The sequence below is a fragment of the Vipera berus genome (assembly GCF_964194415.1).
Source record: "Vipera berus genome assembly, chromosome: Z".
NCBI lineage: Eukaryota > Metazoa > Chordata > Lepidosauria > Squamata > Viperidae > Vipera > Vipera berus.
The window spans coordinates 64,818,651-64,844,535 of NC_138205.1; the positions used below are offsets into that span (position 1 = coordinate 64,818,651).

Consider the following 25,885-nt stretch of genomic DNA (forward strand, 5'->3'; position numbering starts at 1 on the left):
AGCCTCAAGTTACTTCCTCACCCAGCTACTGTTATTGTTCTCAAGAAAGAGTTATTGTTTTAATAAAGAGAAACACACCAATTGAATTGCCCTAGCAGTTTTGATAAAATTTGCTGAGAAACAAGGGCATCAAGGTTGCCTCATTCATTCTTTCTATATGTCAGAATCCATTTATATTTCATTTCTAATTATTTCCTCTGTGCTAAAATCAAATCTCTTCTTCCCCTGGATTCTGCCATTCCCAAAGGGGAGAGGGGACAAGCATGTGGGCTTTATTGTTTTCACTTCCTCCATAAATGTACCCTTTTGTTTATCCATCTGTCTACTATCCATTACAATGTAACAAATTGCTTTCTATGCTATGCATTCTCTCTGAACTTACCTCCCTTACTGGGCAACTAGGAAAAGGGGTGGGGGAAGAGATACAACCCTCCGGGATCTGGTTTATTTCTCTGAAGGAGGTGTGAGGAGCTGTGGAAATGATCATGCTGCAAACGGAACCAGATTGATGTTATCTTTCCTTTCCCATGATGGACTTACCACCTGGAGATTGGCTGATCTGGAACTGACCAAATGAACTGTGGGGTGGAGTTTTGCTTGGGGACACTTTAAAAATATCGATCTATAAGGGAATCCCTCAGATCCTGTCTATTATGCCTGCTATCTCCTATTTCTTAGTAAAAGTTCCTGCTTGGAAAAACTGTCTCCAAGAGTTCTGCTTTCTTAAGATGTGAGTTTGAAGTGGGCCCTGAAACTATATTTCTCGTCCAGTTACTCAAGGCTCCTCACATTATGCATGTGGGTTGTGCCCTTTTTTTACCTGACTATTCCCTAGGCAGTAACTTTTCTCCCCATCTTCCTAAGTCATTACCACATACCATTATACTTCCATTTTTTGGCTGCCACTGCTGATATCCTACCAGACAACTAGATCTCTCCAAACATCCACAAGCTTTCTCTCTCTACCTCTCCCGTAATCCTTGTCAGTGCCTCAGGACAAAATAATCCAATTTTCTTTTTAAGGTACAATTTTCTTTTAAAAATCCCCCCTTCCCCCTCCCTCCTCCCCCCCCACCTCCCCCCCTCCCCCCCTCCCCCCCCGACTTCCCAAAGCTAAATACAAGGTATATATATAAAAAGCAATCATAAACAATCATATACTAACAACTATAAACTCTAAAATCCAACACTCTCTAGCTTATATAGGATAAAACAAGCCTTAATAATATTGAATATATATAAAAAGAAACTAAAATAAAAAAAGAGGGAAAAAAAACGAAAGAAGACTTATTCAAATGCTACATAAAATTTCTTAACCCTATACTTGTTCTGGATAAACTCAATCCATTTTCTCCATTCCATAATATAGCGTTCTTGCGAGTGATCTTTCAAATAGGCCGAAATCTTCGCCATCTCTGCCAGGTCGGAAACCTTTAAAGTCCACTCTTCTATAGTCGGCAGTTCCTCTTTCTTCCAATATTGGCCTATCAAAAGTCTTGCTGCCGTAATTAAGTTCAACATCAACTTGATGTCCACAACTGTAGCGTCTGCAATTATTCCCAACAAAAAAAGTTGCGGACAAAACTTTATCCTCTGTTTAAAAATCTTCTGCATATTCCACCAGACTTTTATCCAAAAAGCCTTAACCTTCTTACATGTCCACCATATGTGAAAATATGTTGCATCTTCATCTCCGCACCTCCAACATTTAGGCTGATAATTCGGATACATACTTGCAAGCTTTTTAGGATCTAAATGCCATCTATAAAACATTTTATAAAAGTTCTCCCTTAGATTTTGAGCTTGAGTAAATTTTACGTTCCTCACCCAAATCTTTTCCCAGGTGTCCATTGTGATAACTTCCTGGATGTTTTGGGCCCATTTTATCATACAATCCTTAACAAGCTCTGTTTCTGAGTCAATCTCTATCAATGCAAGATATATCCGTTTGATATGTGCTGGTCCCTGATTTCTAATTTGCTTTATCAAATTTTCATCAGTCATTGTAAATCCATTTTTCTGGTCTTCTTTCCACCTGGCCCGTAACTGAGTATATTGAAACCAGTTTTGAACCACCTTCTCTTCTCGCAAGAGGCTATACGATTTCAAACACCAAACATTCCTTTCCAAGCTAAGAATCTCCTTGTACGTGGTCACATCATGTTTGAAGCCAGCATGTATATTTTCTATTGCGTGTTTTGGAATTGCCCACAATGGTATCTTACAACTTAACTTATGTCTATACTTCTTCCAAACTCTCAGCAATGCCTGTCTTAAAATATGCACCCTAAACACGTTGTCTACCTTCTTATCATACAACAAATATGCATGCCAGCCAAACAACAAATCATGGCCCTCAAGATTTAATAACCTCCCTTGCGTCAAATTAATCCAATCACTTATTCCTGCTAATGCAGCAGCTTCATAATATAATTTAAAATTAGGCAATTTAAGGCCACCTCTCTCACGAGTATCCTGCATAATCTTAAGTTTAACTCGTGGCTTTTTCCCTGCCCACACAAATTTATTGATACCTCGCTGCCATTCCTCCAAATTAGAATCTTTCTTAAGAATCGGTATCATTTGAAATAAAAATAAAAATTTAGGCAGGACATTCATTTTTACTGCTGCAATCCGTCCCAACAAAGACAATTGCAATTTTTCCCAACTCTCCAATTCTTTTTGAATTTTCCCCCATAGTTTTTCATAATTATTCTTATATAGCTTTGTATTAGAGGGCGACAAAATCACCCCCAAATATTTAACCCTTTTAACAATCTCAAATCCAGTTAATCCTTCTAAGAGAGCCTTTTGCGAAACTGTCATATTTCTGGCCAAAATTTTGGTTTTCTGTGTATTAACTTTAAATCCAGAAACCTTCCCATATTGTGTTATTATCTCCATCAGGTCCACAACAGAGTTCTCTGGCTGGGTCACTGTAACAACCAGATCGTCTGCGAATGCTCTCAATCTGTAGTCCTGATCTCCAATTTGTATCCCCTTAATTTTTCCCGAATTCCGAATTTTAACCAATAATATCTCTAATGTTAACACAAATAACAAGGGCGATAACGGACACCCTTGCCTTGTGCCCTTCTCAATATTACATGCTTCTGTCAAGCTATTATTAACTATAATTCGGGCAGTTTGTTTTTGATATAATGCCCTAATCGGTTGTAAAAAATTTTCCCCAAAATCCATTTTATCTAAAACTTTCAACAAAAATTTCCAATTCAATTGATCAAAAGCTTTTTCAGCATCTAAAAAAATTAGCGCCGCAGCGATCTGGTTTATTTATTTATTTATTTATTTAGTTATATTTATATACCGCCCTATTCCCTAAGGACTCAGGGCGGTTTACAGGGAATTAAAAATCCAAAATACAAAAATTAAGAACCAAATTAAAAAATATTAAATTAACCCTGTAGTCAGTTAAAAAGAACCCCAAATTAAAAATTCCTCCTCAGTCTGGGCCCGAGAGCTCAAAGAGCCAGGTCTTCAGGCCCCGGCGGAATGATCGAAGGTCGGGGGCAGTTCTCAGCTCCACCGGCAGCTGGTTCCAGAGGGCAGGCGCTCCCACCGAGAAGGCCCTATCCCTGGGTGTCACCCGCCGGCAGTCTCTTACCGGCGGGACCCTGAGCAGACCCTCCCTGTGGGAGCGCACTGGGCAAAGGGCATTTGATGCCGGCAGCAGGTGTTCCCTCAGATATCCCGGACACAGGCCATGTAGGGCTTTATAGGTGATAACCAGCACCTTGAATTTCACCCGGAGGGCAACCGGAAGCCAATGCAGGTCACGGAGTAGAGGTGTTACATGGGAGTATCGGGAAACCCCCATTACAACTCGCGCGGCCGCATTCTGCACCAGTTGAAGCCTCCGAGTGGTCTTCAAGGGCAGCCCCATGTAGAGAGCGTTACAGTAGTCCAAACGGGAGGTCACAAGCGCATGAGTAACTGTGCGTAGGGCATCTCGGTCCAGATAGGGACGCAACTGGCGCACCAGGCGAACCTGGGCAAAAGCCCCCCTGGTCACGGCTCCTATATGGTCTTCGAAATTGAGCCGTGAATCCAGGAGGACGCCCAAGTTGCGAGCCCTATCGACGGGGGGTAACACCTCACCCCCCATCAGTAAGGATGGAATAACTTGGTTAACCCGAGATGCCGATATGCACAGCCACTCAGTCTTGGCGGGATTGAGACGAAGCCTGTTTCTCCCCATCCAGACCTGAACCGCCTCCAGGCACCGGGACATCACGGAGAGGGCATCACTGGGTTGGTTCGGGGTGGAAAGAAAAAGTTGGGTATCATCAGCGTACTGATGATACCCCACCCCAAAACCACGAATGATCTCGCCCAGCGGCTTCATATAGATGTTGAACAGGAGAGGCGAGAGAACCGACCCCTGAGGGACTCCACAAATGAGAGACCTCGGGGCGGATCTCTGCCCTCCTGTCAACACCGACTGCGAGCGGCCCTGGAGGTAGGAGGAGAACCACCGTAAAACGGTGCCTCCCACTCCCAGCCCCCTGAGACGCCGCAGTAAGATACCATGGTCGATGGTATCGAACGCCGCTGAGAGATCTAATAGGACCAGGACAGAGGAGCAACCCCTGTCCCTAGCCCTCCAGAGATCATTCACCAGCGCGACCAATGCTGTCTCCGTGCTGTGTCCGGGCCTGAAGCCCGATTGGTACGGGTCCAGATAATCAGTTTCCTCCAGGAACAGAGGGAGCTGATGCGCCACCACACTCTCAACAACCTTCGCCAGAAAGCGAAGGTTGGAGACTGGACGGTAGTTGTTTAAAACAGCCGGGTCCAAAGCAGGCTTCTTGAGAAGGGGTCTCACCACCGCCTCCTTCAAGGCGGCAGGAAAGACACCCTCCTTCAAGGAAGCAGTTATTACTGCATGGAACCAGCCTCGTGTTCCTTCCCGAGCCGCATAAGCTAGCCAGGAGGGGCACGGATCCAACAAACAGGTGGTGGTGCTCAGTCTCCCCATGATCCTGTCCACATCATCAGGGGAAACAGGGTCGAACTCATTCCAGATAACGTGCTCAAGACCGCCTGATTCCTCCACATTAGACTCTGCCCAGTCAGAGTCCTTTGTTGTTGTTCCTTTCCAAAAACTCTAACACATCAACTATATGCCTCACATTATTTTTCATTTGCCTACCACTAATAAACCCCGTTTGATCCCCATGAATCACCTGTTGTAGAACCCTCATCAGTCTATTAGCCAAAACCTTAGCAAATATCTTGTAATCTGTATTTAAAAGCGATATCGGTCTATAGTTTTTAACTTGAGTAGCATCTTGGTCTTCCTTCGGAATCAAAGAAATAAAAGCTGTTCTCCAAGACGGTGGCACCTTTCCCCCCCTCTGGATTGTCTGGAACAGTTCCTTTAACGGTTTTATCATCTCTAATTGTAAATTTTTGTAATAGGCCGCAGTCAAGCCATCCGTACCTGGTGCTTTATCCACCTTCAATTCCTTAATTGCTGTAAAAATTTCTTCTTCTGTAATCAGTTGATTAATCCCCTCTTTTTGTACTTGCGTAAGAACCGGGATGCTAGCATTCTCCAAATATATATCAATATCTTTTTCATTAATTTCCTCTTTAGCATATAATTTCGAATAGAAATCCACAAAAGCATCCTTAATAAGATTCTGTTGGAACACAACCCTTCCTTTATACTCAATCTTATCTATATTAGAAGCCCTTTGTTTTTTCCTCAATCTATAAGCTAACCATCTGCCTGGTTTATTAGCGTTGCAAAAAGTATTATGCCTGGCAAACCGCAGATTGGTCGCCACTTGATCAGCCATTAATTTATCAAATTGTCCTCTTAACAGTCTAATAGCCTCCTTGGTTTTCACATCCTCTGAGTTCAAAATCAAAGCCTTTTCTTTTTCCTTTATTTCATTCTCCAGTTCTTTCCTTCTAGTTTCCACTGCACGTCTATGTTTATTATTCATATATATCAACACCCCTCTCATATAGGCCTTGCTAGCATCCCAAACCATATCCATAGAGGTACCCTTATTCATGTTAGTCTCAAAAAAATCCTTCATCCGCTGTTTGCATTCTTCCACATTTCTCTGATTTCTAAACAGATTCTCATTTACGCACCACGAGCGCCTATCTTTTTTCTCCTTATCAATCTCTAACCAAACTGGACTGTGATCAGAGATAGTTCTTGCACAAATCTTCACCTTTTTGGTCCTCAAAAAGAAATCATTAGTCAGCAAAATAAAATCAATCCTCGAAAAAGATTGATGTCTATCAGAATAAAAAGTATAATCCTTCTCCTGCAAATGTCTCTCACGCCAAATATCTCGCAATTCCAGGTCATCCTTCATTTCAAAAAAAGATTTAGGCAATCTAGCATGACTTGGAATGCGCTTGAAAACTCCAGCCTTGTCCAGCTGTACATCCAAAACACCATTCCAGTCCCCCATAAAAATAAAAGATTTATAATCCAACTGGGTAAGCTTTGTGTGTAGTAAACTAAAAAAGTCAGCTTGTTGTTGATTAGGTGCATATAATCCAACTAAAAGCGTCTTTTTACCTTCTACCAGCAGCTCAATCATAACATATCTTCCATGCTTGTCTGCTTCAATTAAGTCTGCTGTTAAGGCACTTTTAACATAAACAACCACTCCATTTTTCTTATTCTCTGCAGAAGCAACAAATTGCGTACCCAACCTCGAGTTCGATAAATACTTTTGATCCAAAACTCTAATATGCGTTTCTTGCAAACATATAACATCTATCTTAAATTGTTTTAGATATTGAAAAACTTTCTTCCTCTTCTGTGGTGAATTTAGTCCATTAACATTCCAGGTTAAGAATTTAGTTGCCATGCATATCCTCCCAAAGCTCTTGGAGCACAGCTTTGATAGGACTATCTTCTTTAGGCCGTGCTCCTCCCACTGCTTGGCTATGAGTACGTTGTGAAGATTCTGAAGACTTTTGCTGGTCTTGTTCTTTTATTTTCTTTGCTCGTTTTAAAGCAGCACGCGTTACCCTTTGCTCTCTAGGATCGTCCAAAGAAGTTATAGCTTGATCTCCTCCAGCACCATTATCCTCTGTTTCATCCTCTTGATGTTCTCCTTCTCCAGATCCCTTTGCAGCTTCCAGAAGTGTTGATGGGGTTGCTTTTAAAACATTATTGTAGAAATCACGCGCTTGCTTCACAGTAATCAGCCGATACCTTTTACCTTCATGCATCACCATCAGCCCGTCTGGAATCTCCCATCTGAACCTTATATCTCGTTGCTTGAGCTCTTGCACAAGAAATGTAAAGTCCTTCCTTCTCCTTAAAATCTTTGGAGGGATTTCTTTTAAAACCAAAACTTCTTGATCAGCAATCACAACTTTAGCATCATAGGCAGCTTGTATAACTTCATCTCTGATTTCTCTTTTTGCAAAGTAAACCACCACGTCTCTAGGCAGCTTTCTCTGTCTGGCAATCCATGAATTCACACGGAACACTTTATCCATAGCTGCTCTTATTTCAGATGCTGGCTGGTTCAATACCACTTCGAGAGCCTCAGAAACCAGCTGCTTTAAATCTTCCTTAATATTCTCCTTTAAACCTCTGATTCTAACAGCAAACTGCATCTGATAATATTGGGCAAGGCTTAACTCCCTTTCCATTTTGTCTCTTAAATTTTCATTCTCCCGTACTTTTACTTCTAATATTGCATTCTTTTGGGTCAAATCATCCACTTTTTCATCTAAATCCTCCACACATTCCGCCACTTTATGCACTGAAGACAAAATGTCTACCTTCATCACGCTGCACTTCTGTTCCATCCTCTCTTCTAATCTCTCCTCCAGTTTCTCCAATTTCTCCTCCATCTGTGCAAATTTATCACCCATTGATTGATTAATTGATTCCAAAAGTACCTGGGCATGTTTATCCAGCGCATCTCGTAAATCCTTCGGTGTCAATACATCAGGAGGATGCAGCGCCTGCAACGATGATTGTTGCACCGGAGAAGATCCACCACTCCGAAGAGTTTTAGGGGGAGGTTTAGTCGCCATCTTTAACTTTTCAATTGTGACGCACTTTCACTTAAAGTTTAAAAAGTCCACCAAGCTCGAGAGTAAAATAAAATAATCCTCTTCACCTTTCCCTCTTGTACCGCTCTGCCTGCTCCTTTTAATCCATAGTCCTTTCTTCAGGCAGGGGTGGTCGCAGACGGCTGGCTCTGCTCCAAGAAGTCCGGAGCAGAGACGCTGGCTAGCTGGGAGCAACCCAGGCTTCGGGGGAGTTCAATCCTTCAGCCGCCCAAGCTCCAAGCTCAGGCGGCCCCGGAGAACTCTACCCCTACCTGGGGCCTCACCCCTCCTCTTCTCCCGAGGAGGGGGCTTCAAATTCGCCCGAACAGCTGATCGGCGCTGTTTCGGGCGAAAAAACTCAGCTGAGCCGCGGGCAGCCCGGGAAGGCTGTCTCCGTCGCCGCGGAGCCACCGGAAGTCAATAATCCAATTTTCTTATGTACACAGACCAAAATTCCAAAAAGAGAAGTGTTAGGATCACTCAAGTTCAGATGTTCCATCTATGGACTGTGAATGGATTGAACATTTTACATATCCCCACTGGAAAGTTACTTCTTGTTCTAAATAACAAACCTGAGTATTATCAGGTAGCCTTAGCTCTATAATTTACTTATTTTGAGTGACAAACTGGCAGCATTCCTGAGTATTATTTACTGTCATTGCTGCTCTTTATAGGCTCATTTATTAATATTATGTTAAAAGTTGAATGCTAATTTTCAAAAGTGTAAATTCAGGCAACTTTACTGTGATTTATTCATATATATATATATATATATATATATATATATATATATGTGTGTGTGTGTGTGTGTGTGTGTGTGTGTGTGTGTGTGTGTGTGTGTGTGTGTATGTATATATGTATATACGTATACATACACACACACACACACACACACACACACACACACACACCACACACACACACACACACACACACACACACACACACACACACACACACACACACACACACACACACATATATATATATATATATATATATATATATATATATATATATATATATATATATATATATATATATATATATATATATATATATATATATATATATATATATATATATATATATATATATATATATACGGAGATGAGCACCGGCCCCTAGAGTCTTTAAACTTTCTGTCTACTGTAAGCTTTCTGTAAGAATTATTTTTATTTTTCAGAAGTCTACGAATGTTTTGGAAATTTTCATAAAACTGGTCAAGCCTGGTATTTTTTCAGTATCTCACTACAGTTTTTCATTTGATCAGAAGCAATTTTTCTACTTTATTAAATCCCAAAGGCCATAATACATTAAAACCATTTCAAAACAATAAAAGATTTCTACAGAGTGTAAATTAAATTCTTGCTTAGTGATCCTTTCTAATTATCACCTTTATTCAGGTGATCTGTGTGCCTTATGGGCCCACTTTGATTAAAGCTGTCTACTTGAATATTTTATGTGATACTGCCAAAGGTACTTTGTTTCTCACAGAAAAGAAAAAAACAGCTACCTTATCTTTTCATAGACATCATGTCGGACTGTAAAAATATGAGACAGTTATTCTACTTCCCTATCAAAGCAGTCTTAATTCAGTTATAAGGATATTTCCTCTTTCAGCTGTTAAATATTATTTGTATTGATGCTAAAGAATCATCAATTTGGAAAGCTGTTTGTACTTTATTTCTTCTGTTAAATAATATCACCTACTATCTTTTAGAAATAAAAATGTACAAGGAATCTTTGTTCAAAATATCCTGATGTATCAAATCATATTGAAAAATAAATAAACTAGTATTTCAGTTGGTTATCAAAATATAGAAAAGTACTTTTTCTCTGTGGACATTTGAGAGGTACCACTATAAAAAAATAGATATAAATTTAGGTGCTTTAGGTCAGAGGTTTCAAGTAATTTACAACAGCATTAAAATAATAAAATAAGTAATCAAAATGTAATAAAGAACATATCCAACTCAACACAAAACAAAAAAATATGGTCACCGTAAAATGACATAAATAAAAATTCATTTCCCTATGGTCTTTAGAACAGAATTGACCCAACAGCTGTGGGGTATTTGTCTGTGATTGGTGTAGCTGTTCATAGAAAAAATACCTAACTTGAAATTTTGTGTCATGATAAATGAACAAATAATAGGTATTGCAGAAATTTCCCTGTGACTAATTATAAGTCTGGCTTATATACTGAAGGTTGTTTTCAAGAAAAATAGATCAGATTCTGATTAGGAAGAAACTGAAGCTGGATTTGTTGAATTGAAAGTCAGATGAAACACATTTTGATCAAATAAGCTTTTTAGGAAAAATGGTAAACCTTATTGGAATTAACTAGACAAAATAGTAATTTAATTTTTATTTATTAAACTATTTCATTATCTCTAAACGTAGTAATAATACAAGAGAAGAGGATTGAACTAGATGCCCAAGAGATATTTTAATTTATATTACTTGAAATGTAGTATTTTTTAATAAAAATACAAAGAATTTAAAAATTGGCTTGAATGGAGATTTTCTTACAAGTGACAAAAAACAAATATCCTATCAACTCAGTGCTAGTTCTTTAAACCTTCAAATTTTAATTTTTTTACAGTAAATGCAACTCTGATTCTTGACTTGGTCTCTATGAAAATAAAGTAGGAATTTTTGATTTCTTAATTTGCAAACATCCAGATGCTTTTTCACTGTGGCCTTGATATTAGAGATAGCTCTTCTCAGAATTGAACCTCCTCAGAATTGAAACTTGACATTTTTAAACTATGACTATAGAATATCGCAGGTGGGATACTTCCTGTAATAATGATTGATAACTGTAAATCTAAATGGTAGCAAAACAAAGTTAGAAATGGCTGTATTGGCACAGTGATTAGAATGCAGTATTGAATGAATGAACCTTTATTTTTTTTTTATTTTTTTAATTCCATTTATATCCCGCCCTTCTCCGAAGACTCAGGGTGGCTTACAAGCTTAGCAGTAGCCTTCATTCTATGTATATGCCTGCTTATTAGGGCTTTCACACACACCCCAAGCGGCATTATTACAAAGTCAGCTTAATTGCCCCCAACAATCTGGGTCCTCATTTTACCTACCTCGGAAGGATGGAAGGCTGAGTCAACCTTGAGCCTGGTGGGACTCGAACCTGCACTAATTGCAGGCAGCTGGTGTTACTTAAGGAGGCATTAGCCCACTGCTCCACCAAGGCTCCACCAAGGTCAAAGTACAACCAGGTATACATTGAGATTGGCTGAGCCTCCCTTCGTGCCCCCACCCCCAACTTACAGTGACAAACCCTCCATCTTATTACACCATGTGAGCTAATTGCACAACACACTGGCCTCGCAAGTCAATTATGCCCAAAGTTTATAAAATTATTTCCCATTCAAAAGCCTAACAGCCCATGGATAAAAGCTGTTCTTCAGCCTGTTGGTATGGCTGGCTATACTCCTATATCTCCTACCCGATGGTAGGAGAGTAAAGAGATACCATCCAGGGTGTGAGTCATCCCTGAGAATTTTCCTCGCTCTTCCAAGGCAGCGAGCCCTGGCGATGTCATCCAGTGGTGTTAGGGGACAGCCCACAATGTCTTGTGCTGTGCTCGCCACCCTCTGTAATACTTTCCTATCCGTGGCTGTCAGACCAGCATACCAAACCACAATACCATACAAGAGGACGCTCTCTATAGTAGACTGGTAAAAGAGGGTCATAAGCCGTTGTTCTACCCTGTTCTTCTGCAAGACCCTGAGAAAGTGAAGTCTCTGTTGGGCCTTTCTGGCCACCTGGGTTGTATTAACTTTCCAGGTCAGATCTTTGCAGAGGTAGACTCCCAGAAATTTAAAGGAGGAAACTCTCCACACAGTACTCCCCGATGTAAAGTGGGGCAGGTTCCTCCTTTTTCCTCCAGAAGTCTAGCACCATCTCTTTCGTCTTGCCGATGTTCAGGTGCAAGTTGTTGTTACAACACCATATGGATAGTTTTTGTAACTCCGCCCTGTATGCTGTCTCATCCCCACCTGTAATAAGACTAACTCACTGCTCACTCCCAGGAATTCAATCCTGACCGGCTCAAGGCTGGCTCAGCCATCCAGTCTTCCAAGGTTGGTAAAATGAGAACTCATATTGTTTGGGGAAATATGCTGACTCTGTAAACGGCTTAGAGGGGGCTGTAGAGCACTATGAAGTGGTATATAAGTCTAAATGCTATTGCTATTGCTATTCCCTCCAGAAATAGCCATAAAAATTATCCAGGATAGTGATAGAAATTATGAAACAGTGAATTGAGGACATACTTTTAAAATGAATTAAGTCAATTGATCAAGATTCACTGACCCTTAAGAGATTCCCACTTTCCTTTAATCTATTTTAGTGTGTCCATTTATTCCAAATATTGCTGGTCATTTTCTGGAATATGAGTTAATGCCCTTCCTTTTGCAGTTTTAGATATAGATACAATATTCTAACCCTCTAAAATGATGTCCTAAAACAGGATGTTGAATTGATCAAAGATGGGTTTTGCCTAATTCATCTTTAATTAAAAATCTGCCAAGCAATGCAGACAAATTTCATCAGTTGTTTTCCTAGCTGATAGAATCTGCAACATCACATATTAAGTCCTTTTTGGTAATAAAAATAATAAGACTACTGTACAGAATTGTTAAGGGAATTGATTTGAGTAAATCAGTATTTAAAGTTTTAGTTTTAATTTCATTATATTTACCTTTTTGATTTGCAATCTTACTTGTAGTCTGATCTAACATATCAATTTGCTTTTAATACTAGATCAATGTTTTTGAACCCCTTTTTAGCAAGGCTCTATCCTCTATGCATTTTCTTATATCCTGAAATATTTCTGTGCCTGCTAGGAAGGAGCTAAAGAGTTTGCTGCTGCTTTGACTGCTGAGAGAATAAAAACACCACCAAAGCGTCCAGGAGGTCGCCGAAGGGGAAGGCTTCCAAATAATACCAGTAGGCCGAGCACACCAACCATAAATGTGCTAGAATCAAAAGATACAGATAGTGACAGAGAAGCTGGAACTGAAACTGGAGGTGAAAATAATGATAAAGAAGAAGAAGAGAAAAAAGATGAGACTTCAAGCTCCTCTGGTAAGACAGTTGTGGAATGTTGCTAATTTTGTTAAAAGGGTTTATATTGGGGCTGGAAATATTGGATTAAAGTTCAGTTGTTTTATTGAAAGACCATAGTATTTTGTACCACCTGCTTTTGAAAATAATGAATTTAATTTTTTATTATAAGAAATTTCCTGAACTGTTATGTTTTGGGTTCTACAGTACAGTCATCCCCTATTGTGCACCTTCCAGAATTCACAAGTAATTTAAATTACTGAAAATCCTTTAAGGAATAAGAATTAAATTCAGAATTGAATTAATAATAATTTCAGAATGTATAACTGTCAGGTCCCTATTGGAACACTGCCATTCAAAATAGAGGGAGAACATGTATTATTGTGGATTGAGGATATTCCTGCATTGTTTCTACTTGCACTTTGATGTATCTGCATGGGAATTAGGGGGGGGGGGAACTCTCAGGGCCATCTTGGCTAGCAAGGAAGAGGCACCAGAGAACAGCCAGTTATCAGCTTTTTGGCATGAAGTTCTCATAACATCTTCATGCCAGTGGATTGGCTCCTGATGTACTGGGGCATTGGGGTAGGGCTGGAGAAGCACGCTTTTAGCTTAGTGCTTTTATGCGGAAACTTCAGATTCCGTCTTTCTTCTCTGTAATCACTTTCTCTCAGTAAAAGATCATTTTTGAAACAATGCCTCTTTCAAGAGTCGTGCTTTCCTGAGGGGATAACAGGAAAAACCTTACAATAACATTTTTTTTCATTTTACGTATTTTTATGGATGCATGTATATCCATCTAAACTGAGCAAAAATATTTGATATGAAATTGGTATTGTACATGTGTATTTTTGTTTAAAAGTATGAAGTTGTCATTGTATAAGAGGTTAATGTAATTGGAACCATTAAATTTTCAGAACAGTGCAAGTAGGCATCCAGCAACAGGATTAACTTTCTTAATGACTGGGAAGGTAGATTTTCCTTTTCTAGTGTGTATCTTTCTTTTCCTTTGTTCATGGTATATATCAAGGGTGTCAAACTCGCAACGTCACGTGACGTGTCACAACGTATCACAACTTTTTTTCCATTGCTGGCAATGGGATGGGTGTGGTTTCACCATGACGCATCTGGCCTGCAGGTCGGCAGTTTGACACCCCTTGTATATATGAAAAGAAATTATTTTCTAAGTTCAAAAAGAACAAGTAGGCCAGTACATTTAATTCAAGTTCTATATTGAGTTAACATATGCAGTCTACTCTGATTAATAATGGAAACTTATTTAAAGCACAATAATAACAATAATGTAATAGTGATTATTTATGCTGAAAAAAACCATATCACATTTCTGGCACTTGGGCTTCATCAAAAGGATGAACAAAACAAGAATCTTTCAGACCTTTTATATGTTTCTAGATTCTTCTGGCACCAAAATTTCATCAGAGGTACTTCCTCTTCAGAAATGTGTACTGAGCAACAGAATTGGAACTACTTTAAGTCAAGTAAATAAATGGAGCGTTGAATAATTACTAAGATACTTCTGACATAATATGATGGAAATAGCTAATTAATTAAATGTGTGTGATTTTTTTTCTTTATGCTCCAACACATGCTAGACTCTTCATTTAAGATAAAAATTTAAGAAATTCTTTTCTTGACAGTGGTAATTAATCCATTGTTTGATATCCTTATCTCATCAAGTTAGATTTAATAATTACAATGGATAATTTTTGATACTTCAAAGGGTAACAAATATGCTCAAACATTTCTAATTTCATGCTGGAGCATGTTACTGTACTCAGTCATGTGCTGTGTAAAATCAGTTACTTTTATACCATAAAATAAGTTGGCATATATTGTTTTAGTCTGTCTCCCTCCCCCCATTATGCTTTCGTGTTTTCTTTCTGTGCCAAGAGTAAATGAATGATTCAGTCAAACCTAAAACAGAAATACCATCAAAATGTCCTACCTTCTGAGGATACAATTGGCAACATTTTTATTGATTGCTTCTCTGATTGTATTATATGTTGAATTTTTAAAAATATTTTTATTGATTTTAAAACAAACAATAAAAGACAATAAAAACCAAACTCAGAAAGGAAGAGTAAAGAGGGGAGGGAGAGAGAATGTGTAGGTAGAATAGAAAATGCAAGAGAAAAGAAAGGAAAGAAGAAAAAAATAAAAAGGGAAGAGAAATATTTAAAGAGGTGACCTCTGATTTTCATCACAAATACAAATAAACTTAGAACTCTTCATCCCCCGTAAGATTGTATGCAGGTATCTTTCTTCTCATAATATGCCTTATCCATTTGCCAGTCTATCAATCATTAATATTTCATTCCTGTTATCAGCAAAAATTTATAAAGATTGCCTAAAATTTTATAGAAGCTAATCTTATTTTAACATTCATCAAACAAACTCACTTTGTACTTATTTATTTTGGTTCTAGCAATCTTGATCTTTCATTCATTCAGATGTTAATGTTGGATTTGATCTCTTGTCAGGATCTCCATTCTTGCCTTGGCGCCTTGCTGGGTTCCTGCCATCAAAGAGGAAGGGAGGGGGGAGGCATGTGGGGCAATCTATACCTGTGTATCTAATGATGGGAAAGGGGAGGGGGAAGTGACAACTGAAGTGTCAACTGTCTAGTTGGCAAATCCAGAAAAAGAAACTCCTGGTGCATTATTTTATCAAGAGTATAAATTTTACTGAATAAACCATATTGGCAACAATAAAGTGAAACCAGCTCTGGGTTTCCCATGCAAACAGTAGCATAGTTGATCCCTGCCTTTCCCTATGGGTCACCTCCAGTCCATTATGTCTACCAATCACTTCTGTTCATTTTATTATGGAAACTGGCCAGTTATGCTAGTCCACTGCTCGATGTGTCCTTGGGTTGGGCACTCTCACAGGAACAGCTGATACTCAGATGCAACTGCCTCCACCCTTGCATTCCATCTTCCCTCTCCTCTTTTCTTTGTCAAGCTGGGAGAGAAGCAGAATATAGGTGAAAGTGCAAATCGGTTCTGAGATGGAAAGAAGACCAGATCACCAAACTGGTTGGTACCAGGATCTTCAAGGTTGTTCTAAGAATGGAATGTTACCAGTTTCACACCCCAGAATTTCTGAAAACATGATACCGGCATCACATGGACTTGTCAGTGGACTGGTCATGGGAGAAGGGTTTGGGAGTTGGAAAGAATACCTTTGTATTTTACACGGGAATACCGGATTCCGCCCGACTATGCTGCAACCAGTTTCTTTCAGTAAAAGTTCCTTTGCTTCAATTAAATGGAGTCATGATAGCTCCTTGCAAAGAGAGCACTAATTTCCTGTGGGTTTAAATACTTCAAAGCAAAGAAAAGTCATCATGCTCTCAGAAGTGAAGGAACCTCCATTTCTTCCCCATCTATTTGCCAGGAATTGAGAGGGCCGGATGCCATGATCTTGGTTTTCTTAATGTTTAGTTTCAACCCAACTTTTGCACTCTCCTTCTTCACTCGCAACAAGAGGCTCTTTAGTTCCTCTTCACTTTCTGCCATTAGAGTGGTATCATCTGCATATCTTAGGTTGTTGATATTTCTCTTGGCAATCTTAATTCCAACTTTTGATTCATCTAGCCCTGCCTTTCTCATGATGTGCTCTGCATATAAGTTAAACAGGCAGGGTAACAGTATACAGCCTTGCCGGACTCCTTTCCCAATTTTGAACCAATCAGTGGTTCCGTGTCCAGTTCTCACTGTTGCTTCTTGACCCGCATATAGGTTTCTCATGAGACAAATAAGATGGTCTGGTACTCCCATCTCTTTAAGAACTTGCCACAATTTGTTGTGAACCACACAATCAAAGGCTTTAGCATAGTCAATGAAGCAGAAGTAGATGTTTTTCTGGAACTCCCTAGCTTTCTCCATGATCCAGCGTATGTTGGCAATTTGACCTCTAGTTCCTCTGCCTCTTCGAAATCCTGCCTGTACTTCTGGTAGTTCTCGATTCACATACAGTTGCAAGAAAAAGTATGTGAACCCTTTGAGATTACGTGGAGTTTTGCATGAATTGGCCATAAAATGCGCTCTAAACGTCATGTAAGTCACAATAGAAAAACAGTCTGCTTAAAATAATACTGCACAAACATTAGCTGTTGTCATGTTTTAATTGAACATAACATGTAAACATTCACAGTGCAGGCTGGAAAAAGTATGTGAACCCCTAGCCTAATGACTTCTCCAAGAACTAATTGGAGCCAGGAGTGAGCCAACCTTGACTCCAATCAGTGTGATGATATTGGATGTGTTGCTGACAGCTGTCCTGCCCTTTAAAAACACATCTGTTTTGGGTTTACTGGTCTCAAGAAGCACTGTCTGACGTGAACCATGCCTTGCAGAAAAGAGCTCTCAGAAGACCTACGATCAAGAATTGTTGACTTGCATGAAGCTGGAAAGGGTTACAAAAGTATCTCCAAAAGCCTTGATGTTCATGTGTCCACATGTGATGTGGACACATGTGATGTTCATGTGTCCACAGACTGTCTACAAATGGAGAAAGTTTAGCACTGTTGCTACTCTCCCTAGGCGTGGTCGTCCTGTAAAAATGACTGCAAGAGCACAGTGCATAATGCTTAATGAGGTAAAGAAGAATCCTAGAGTGTCAGCTAAAGACCTACAGAAATATCTGGCAAATGCTAACATTTTTGTTGACACATCTACAATAAGGAAAACATTAAACAAGAATGGAGTACATGGGAGGACACCACGGAGGAAGCCATTGCTGTCCCAAAAAAATATTTCAGCACGTTTGAAGTTTGCAAAAGAGCACCTGGATGTTCCACAGCACTACTGGCAAAATATACTGTGGACAGATGAAACCAAAATTGAGTTGTTTGGGAAAAACACACAACACTATGTGGACAAAAAAAAGGCACAGCACACCAACATCAAAACCTCATCCCCACTGTAAAACATGGTGGAGCGAGCATCATGGTTTGGGGTTGCTTTGCTGCCTCAGGGCCTGGACAGATTGTTGTCATTGATGGGAAAACGAATTCCAGAGTTTATCAGGACATTTTGCAGGAAAACGTATGACCATCTGTCCGCCAACTGAAGCTCTGCAGAGGATGGGTGATGCAACAGGACAATGACCCAAAGCATACAGGTAATTCAACAAAACAATGGCTTCAACAGAATAGAATACGCCTTCTGGAGTGGCCCAGTCAGAGTCCTGACCTCAACCCGATTGAAATGCTGTGGCATGACCTTAAGAGAGCGATTCACACCAGACATCCCAAGAATATTGCTACACTGAAACAGTTTTGTGAAGAGGAGTGGTCCAAAATTACTCCAGATCGTTGTGCAGGTCTGATCTGCAACTACAGGAAACGTTTGGTTGAGGTTATTGCTGCCAAAGGGGGGTCAACCAGTTATTAAGTCCAAAGGTTCACATACTTTTTCCACCCTGCACTGTGAATGTTTCCATCTTATGTTCAATTAAAACATGACAACAGCTAATGTTTGTGTAGTATTATTTTAAGCAGACTGTGTTTTTCTATTGTTGTGGCTTACATGACGTTTAGAGCGCGTTTTATGGCCAATTCATGCAAAACTCCATGTAATCCGAAAGGGTTCACATACTTTTTCTTGCAACTGTACTGCTGGACTCTAGCTTGTAGGATTTTAAGCATAACTTTACTAGCATGTGAAATGAGTGCAATGTTGAGATAGTTTGAACATTCTTTGGCACTGCCTTTCTTTGGAATTGGAATGTAAACTGCTCTTTTCCAATCCTGTGGCCACTTTTGAGTTTCCCAAATTTGCTGGCAAATTGAGTGTAGCACTTTTACTGCATCGTCTTAAGATCTTTAATAGCTCAGCTAGAATACTGTCACCTCCACTAGCTTTCTTGTTGCTCAGTTTTTCTAAGGCCCACTTCACTTCACATTCTAGGATGTCTGGCTCAAGGTCAGTGACCACCTTATCATGGTTATCAGGGACGTTAAGCTCATTCTTGCATAGTTCTTCTGTGTAATTTTACCACCTCTTCTTAATCTCTTCTGCCTCTGTTAGGTCCCTGCCGTTTTGGTCCTTTATCATGCCCATTTTTGCGTGAAATGTTCCCTTCATCTCTCCAATTTTCTTGAAGAGATCTCTAGTCCTCCCTATTCTATTGTTTTCTTCTATTTCTTTGCACTGTTCATTTAAGAAGGCATTCTTATCTCTTCTAGCTATTCTCTGGAATTCTGCATTCAATTGAGTGTATCTTTCTTTTTCTCCCTTGCCTTTTGCTTCCCTCCTGTCCTCAAAAGCTTCCTCAGACAGCCATTTTGCTTTCTTGCATTTCTTTTTCTTTGGGATGGTTTTAGTTGCTACTTCTTGTGCAATGTTGCGAAACTCCGTCCATAGTTCTTCAGGCACTCTGTCTATCAGATCTAATTCCTTAAATCTATTTGTCTCCTCTACTGTATATTCGTCAGGGATATGATTTAGTTGATACCTAAGTGGCCTACTGCTTTTCCCTACTTTCTTCAGTTAAAGCCTAAAGTTTGCAATGAGAAGCTCATGGTCTGAGCCACAGTCAGCTCCTGGTCTTGTTTTTACTGACTGTATAGAGCTTCTCTATCTTTGGCTGCAGAGCACATAGTCAGTCTGATTTCTATGTTGACCGTCTGGTGATGTCCATGTGTAGAGCCGTCTCTTGGGTTGTTGGAAAAGAGTGTTTGCTATGACCATCGTATTCTCTTGACAAAATTCTATCAGCCTGTGCCCTGCTTCATTTTGTACTCCAAGGCCAAATTTGCCTGTTATTCCAGTTATCTTTTGGCTTCCTACTTTAGCATTCCAATCCCCCATGATGATAAGGACATCATTTTTGGGTGTCAGTTCTATAAGGTGCTGTAGGGCTTCATAGAACCGGTCAATTTCATCCTCTTCAGCACTGGTGGTTGGGGCATAGACTTGGACTACTGTGATATTGAATGGTTTGCCTTGGAGTCGAAATGAGATCATTCTGTCATTTTGGGGATTGTATCCCAGTATTGATTTTCCTACTCTTTTATTGACTATGAAGGCTACTCTGTTTCTTCTGAGGGATTCTTGCTCGCAGTAGTATACCTGATGGTTATCTGAATTAAATTCACCCATTCCTGTCCATTTTAGTTCGCTGATTCCTAAGATGTCAGTGTTTAGTCTTGTCATCTCTTGTTTGACCACCTCCAGTTTTCCTTGATACGTGGAACTTACATTCCAGGTTACTATGGAGAAAAAAATCTTTACAGCATCGGACTTTCCTTTCACTACCAGATACATCCACAGCTGAGCATCCTTTCAGCTTTGGCCCAGTTGCTTCATTCTTTCTGGTGCTACTAGGTCTAGTCCTCTGCTCTTCCCCAGTAGCATATTGGACGCCTTCCGACCTGAGGGGCTCATCTTCCAGCGTCATATCATTTTTCCTTTGGTACTGTCCATGGGTTTTTCATGGCAAAGATACTGGAGTGGGTTTCCATTTCCTTCTCCAGTGGATCACGTTTTGTCAGAACTCTCTGCTATGACCTGTCCATCTTGGGTGGCCCTGCACGGCATAGCTCATAGCTTCATTGAATTACGCAAGCCCCTTCACCACAACAAGGCAGTAATCCATGAAGGGGGAGTTTAACTTTACTCCAGAATAAAGGAAAAATTAATTATAAGTTTGAGAACGTTTTTAAAAATGGCAAAAGGCTAAATAAGATTTTATTTCAATCAAGTTATAAACAAGCTAAGGGACAAAACAAATTTGGATTTTTTGCTATAGGATTTTGGAAAGAATTATATAAACAAATGGCACAATGTCTATGGAGATTCTCAATCATCCAGGTCATGGTTGTCCCAAAGGTGCTTTTTTCACAAGGCAACTAGACTTTATTGTTTTTCTTTGAAGATGTTTTTCTTCTCATCTTCAGGTGTGACAAGGAGCTATCCAGCATACAAGTGTGCAATCTCCTGTTCTCTCTTTATCCAGAGAGATTCCATGAGACTGATCTACTTATACTCCTTTGTAGCTACAATGTTATTTCCACTCATTCAGAGACATGCTAGTTCACTATTCCACATCTGGAAGTCCTGGATATGCCATTAATTGAAAGTATAAAATAAAAAACTTGTTTTAGAAATTTGAGGGGTGAAAGTCAAGTTTGATAGCATCATACAGTGCTAGTAATATGAAACTAGTAATGTGAAGTTCTCCATACATTTTGGACTACAGTTCCCACAATCTTTTAACTTTTGTCATGCCTGCTGGCTGTAAAGCGGACACATTGCCTATCAGGCTACATTTAAAATGGCATCTTACTAAAAGTAGGATGCTTGATTATTTTGGTTTGGTTTGGTTTGGTTTTAGTGTGGTCATTGCTGTGGTTTCTGAGACTTGAAACTATTTGCTTTTGATATTGCAGAAGCAAATTCTAGGTGTCAAACACCAATCAAGATGAAGCCAAATATAGAGCCTCCAGAAAATGTTGAATGGAGTGGTGCTGAAGCTTCTATGTTCAGAGTTCTCATTGGCACCTATTATGACAATTTCTGTGCAATAGCCAGGTTAATTGGAACCAAAACATGCAGGCAGGTAAGCACAAATTTTGAAAATGTTTTCAAAAATACTATAGCAATTTTTACAATTTTATGGAAACCATTAATATATCAAATTCAGTAAAACTGCAATGAAACTTAGGAGATAATTAATATTTTTCAGGTATATGAGTTTAGAGTAAAGGAATCTAGCATTATTGCTCCAGCACCTGCTGAAGATGTTGATACTCCTCCAAGGAAAAAAAAAAGGAAACACAGGTAAATCAATAGTATATCAACTATCCCATAACATTTTAAAGTGGGGAAAAAGAATTTTTAAAAGATTAATGAAAGGAATGCAACAAACAGGAAGTATATATTATTTTTGTTAAATAAATGAAATAGTGCGTTTTAGGATTGCATCAAAATGTTCAATATTTGAGTGGAAGAATCTATTGCAAAGCACTATACAAATTGAAATGCAATTAAATGTCCTTATGATATTAAAAAATCTGCTTTAAATATTCCTGTAATAACTAACTTTTTAAAATTCAAAACAAATATAAATAATGGATTTTTTTCTAAAATATATGGCAATTTGGAGAAAAGGGGACAAAAATAGCTTGTGTCTAGTTTGTTGATGTTATTATGTCATCACCTCACTATTTGTGATTGTAAAATAATAGAGAACTCCTATCCCAATTGTTATTTGATTTGTATCCTATTCCTCTATGCAGAGATCATTGAAGATAGCTAATCAAAAATAAATAACAGTTAAAGCCACAAATATGAAAATCACTATTAAAATCCATCAATTAGCTAAACTGTATTGTCAAGGGAAATGAATATGAATTCTTTATAAAAATAGTGGGGATGAGAAAATATTCATCTGCTGACTACTGAATTTTCCAGTTATCAAGATTGGATCATTTATGTCCCCTATCTCCCAGAATGCTCATCATTAGCAAGACACAAAAGTGTTCAGTCAGTGCACAAGAAGACTCCATAAAACACCTGTATATTAGCAGTGTTTGAATTTAGAGTCCCTGAGTATACCCACATTTATCTGTAGGCAAATATACTTTATCGGCTTTCTTTAGTGAACCTACCCATGTAAAATCTAATTTCCCTCTACCAAAAATTGGTTATATCTTATTTTTTTGGTGGATGGGTAGTAACCTCAGAGCCAGTCCATTCTGTTTGACCTATATAGGCTGTTGATTGGTTTCTAGCAACAATTAGTATGCTGGGCTATGAAAACTGGGATAATACAGGTAGTTCTTGATTTACAACTGTTCATTCAGCAAAACTGAATTCACTGATTAGTATTTTTTTGTAATAATGCAGTCTTAATTGACATTTTGACACTTGTTTCTGAAAATGATACAAAATATCAAAATCTCTTTTAAAATGCAGATTGAGTTAGGTGCATTTTCCATGTGAAAAATCTATTAACTATATTGTATGTTCTTCTTTTTATAGACTGTGGGCTGCACATTGCAGAAAGATACAGCTAAAGAAGGGTTAGCATCTTTAAACTTATGTCCTGAAATTCTGTTTTTGTTTAATATTTTAACAAACATCCTACCAGTAAATTTTTATAAGCAAGTGGTTCTAGTATGTAAATGGAGATACATTCTCCCTAAGGGTATTTTGGTTTAATTTAAGGCAGAAGACTATCCCTTGATTTGATTGTCCTACATGGGGGGAATAGAAATTATACTGACTGTAGCCTCAATATAGTATTTTTCCAGTTCTAAGAATATAGCAGAACAGTGGGAAGATTTTGTGCTTGATTCACTTCTAGGACATACAACCACCCCTTTTTTCTAGAATTTTTATAATAAACAAACAATAATGGTGTGCATCAGGATACATCTAAAACTACCTTTTCCATATTGCTCCTTTAGCCTAACACAGGGAAAGATAGGAGTACTAAAAGATTCTGTTTAAGAATTATTCTGTTTAAGGTTATTTCTCTTACCCTTTCCCTAATTATTGAAAATATGTAGGGATATGCAAGGAGTTTATGTAATTATTTGGCTGGAAGTATATTCTTCAGAAGATTTATCAATTTTTCTGTCCTTAATAATGCCTACATTTGTTGTTCAGATGGATCATCTAATCATGTTTACAACTACCAGCCATGTGATCATCCACGCCAGCCTTGTGACAATTCATGTCCGTGTGTCATTGCACAGAACTTTTGTGAGAAGTTCTGTCAGTGCAGTTCAGAATGTAAGTATTGGGGAAATTTCATTTTAATATGATTTGAATGAGGTTGTCTCACTGATGAAGTTTTAAAGCCATTCTTGTGAAAAGTTTAACAAAATTTTGTAATCCATTCTGATTTTTAAAAAATCTGGTCAGATGGCAAGAGGAGGGTTCAGAATTTGCCTTTTTGGTGCTGCTGTGAAGTTTTTCCTCAATGGTAGAATATGGTAGAAGATCCAAGACAGAATGGTTTCTAACTAAAAGTATATTAGGGGCAAATTGCTAAAGCTCTTCCACTTCATTCCACACTCCTTGTCTAGTTAGTTGTATTTTTTTCTTTTGGTTCTGGTTTGGAGCTGTTACGTTTTTTTAAAAAAATCAATAACTCTGCAATCTGAAACTATGATATTAGGTGTAGCCCTTCAGAGGAAGGAGACTGAGCAGATAGTCTTTCTGACTGAAAGACTGGATTTTTTTAAACACTCAGGGTCAGGTTAGTTGTTTCAAAAACAGATTGGACAATCATTTGACTGGCATGTTATAAGGTTTTGGCCTTGAAAAGGGGATTGGACTAGGAAACCTCTGAGGTTCCTTCCAGCCCTGTGATTCTATGTTCTATTTTTTCTTACTTAAATTGTAAATAAAACTCATTTAAAGCAGGCAGTTATTTTATCAGTCATAGCAGCCATTAATATTTCCCAATTCAATAATTTCCCCCCATGATTCTGTTCTTTTGAAGCTTATATTTTTCATGAAGATCAATAATAATGAAAAAGATCCTAGAAGGAAATCTTTCCTAGTATTTTTGGTATTCTTTTAGGGAAGGTATTTATAAAGAAATTTATAGAGAATATTCTAAAGTGCAACCCCCAATTCATGGAAGCAGAGAGATTCATCGTTTCCAGGCCTCGGACCATATCCAGCTCTAGGAAGCTAGATTGGTTGCTATAGCCCATTCAAAATTTTCCTCAAAATTGTAATTTTTGGTGAAAAGGTTTTTTTTAACTCTAAAGGAATATTACTTGTATTTAATTAAAAACTGAATTCAATATAAAGAACATTTCATTTTTGTTATGGCCCCAGCTATTTCTTTGTTCTGCTTTCTATGTCTCCTACTTTGAGGAGTTATTCTTCAAACCAAGTACCATTTAAAAGCTAGTTAATCTTTGAAAAGTTAAAAATGGTTCTGAAGGATTTCCTGTTATGGGTCCACAAACCTTCTGCAGCATATAGCATTTTTTTCAAAAACAGGGTTTGTAGAGGATGAAAATTTCAAAGAGGATTGTCCCAAAGCTTTAATGATAACACTGCAGTTTGAATAGACAATATTTTAAATACTGTAACATATATCTAAATGTATGAGGTGCTGGTAGGTGTTACTACCTGAACTGTTTAGATAAGTAACCTCCAGATATATAATGCCATGGTCTACTTTAAATTCTTTGGGTTTCTACTTCAGTTTGCATTGCCTAGCATTTTAAACTGAACAAAGTCCTGAGCAATCCAGCAGTTTGTAACAGGAGTTAAATAAATTGATTCAGCTTTCATTTTTCTTTTAAAGGCCAAAACAGATTTCCTGGGTGCCGTTGTAAAGCACAATGCAATACAAAGCAGTGTCCTTGCTACTTAGCTGTACGTGAGTGTGATCCAGATCTCTGTTTGACATGTGGAGCAGCTGATCATTGGGATAGCAAAAACGTGTCTTGCAAGAACTGCAGTATTCAACGAGGGTCCAAAAAGGTGGTTCATCTTTTTATGAACAGATGACACATTTTATCTTTGTTCACGATAGACATCTCTGCAAAATATATAGAGCATTCTTCTTCAAGAAAGTGGAAGATGTTTTTTATATACCCTGTTTCCAGATTTATAACACTTAGTTTATTGGGGAATCATCTAAGTGTGTTTTTGTTGGGATGGTAATCAAATTAGGATTGTAAATCATTTTAGTTTTATTACTTTGTGTTTGCAACTACAGGAGT

The 25,885-nt window shown here is 38.5% G+C and overlaps 1 protein-coding gene across 3 annotated transcripts in view; it reads left to right on the top strand.

Annotated features, from left to right (window-relative positions):
* Nucleotides 1-25,885, top strand: part of EZH2 (enhancer of zeste 2 polycomb repressive complex 2 subunit) — a 138,526-nt gene that overhangs the window by 102,158 nt on the left and 10,483 nt on the right. For all 3 annotated transcript variants that reach the window (XM_081345035.1, XM_081345037.1, XM_081345036.1), the window contains exons 10-15: nt 12,942-13,182; nt 21,578-21,747; nt 21,874-21,968; nt 23,172-23,212; nt 23,802-23,927; nt 25,465-25,643. In XM_081345035.1, the coding sequence (XP_081201161.1) occupies nt 12,942-13,182; nt 21,578-21,747; nt 21,874-21,968; nt 23,172-23,212; nt 23,802-23,927; nt 25,465-25,643 (852 nt within the window). The remainder of the gene's footprint in view (nt 1-12,941; nt 13,183-21,577; nt 21,748-21,873; nt 21,969-23,171; nt 23,213-23,801; nt 23,928-25,464; nt 25,644-25,885) is intronic.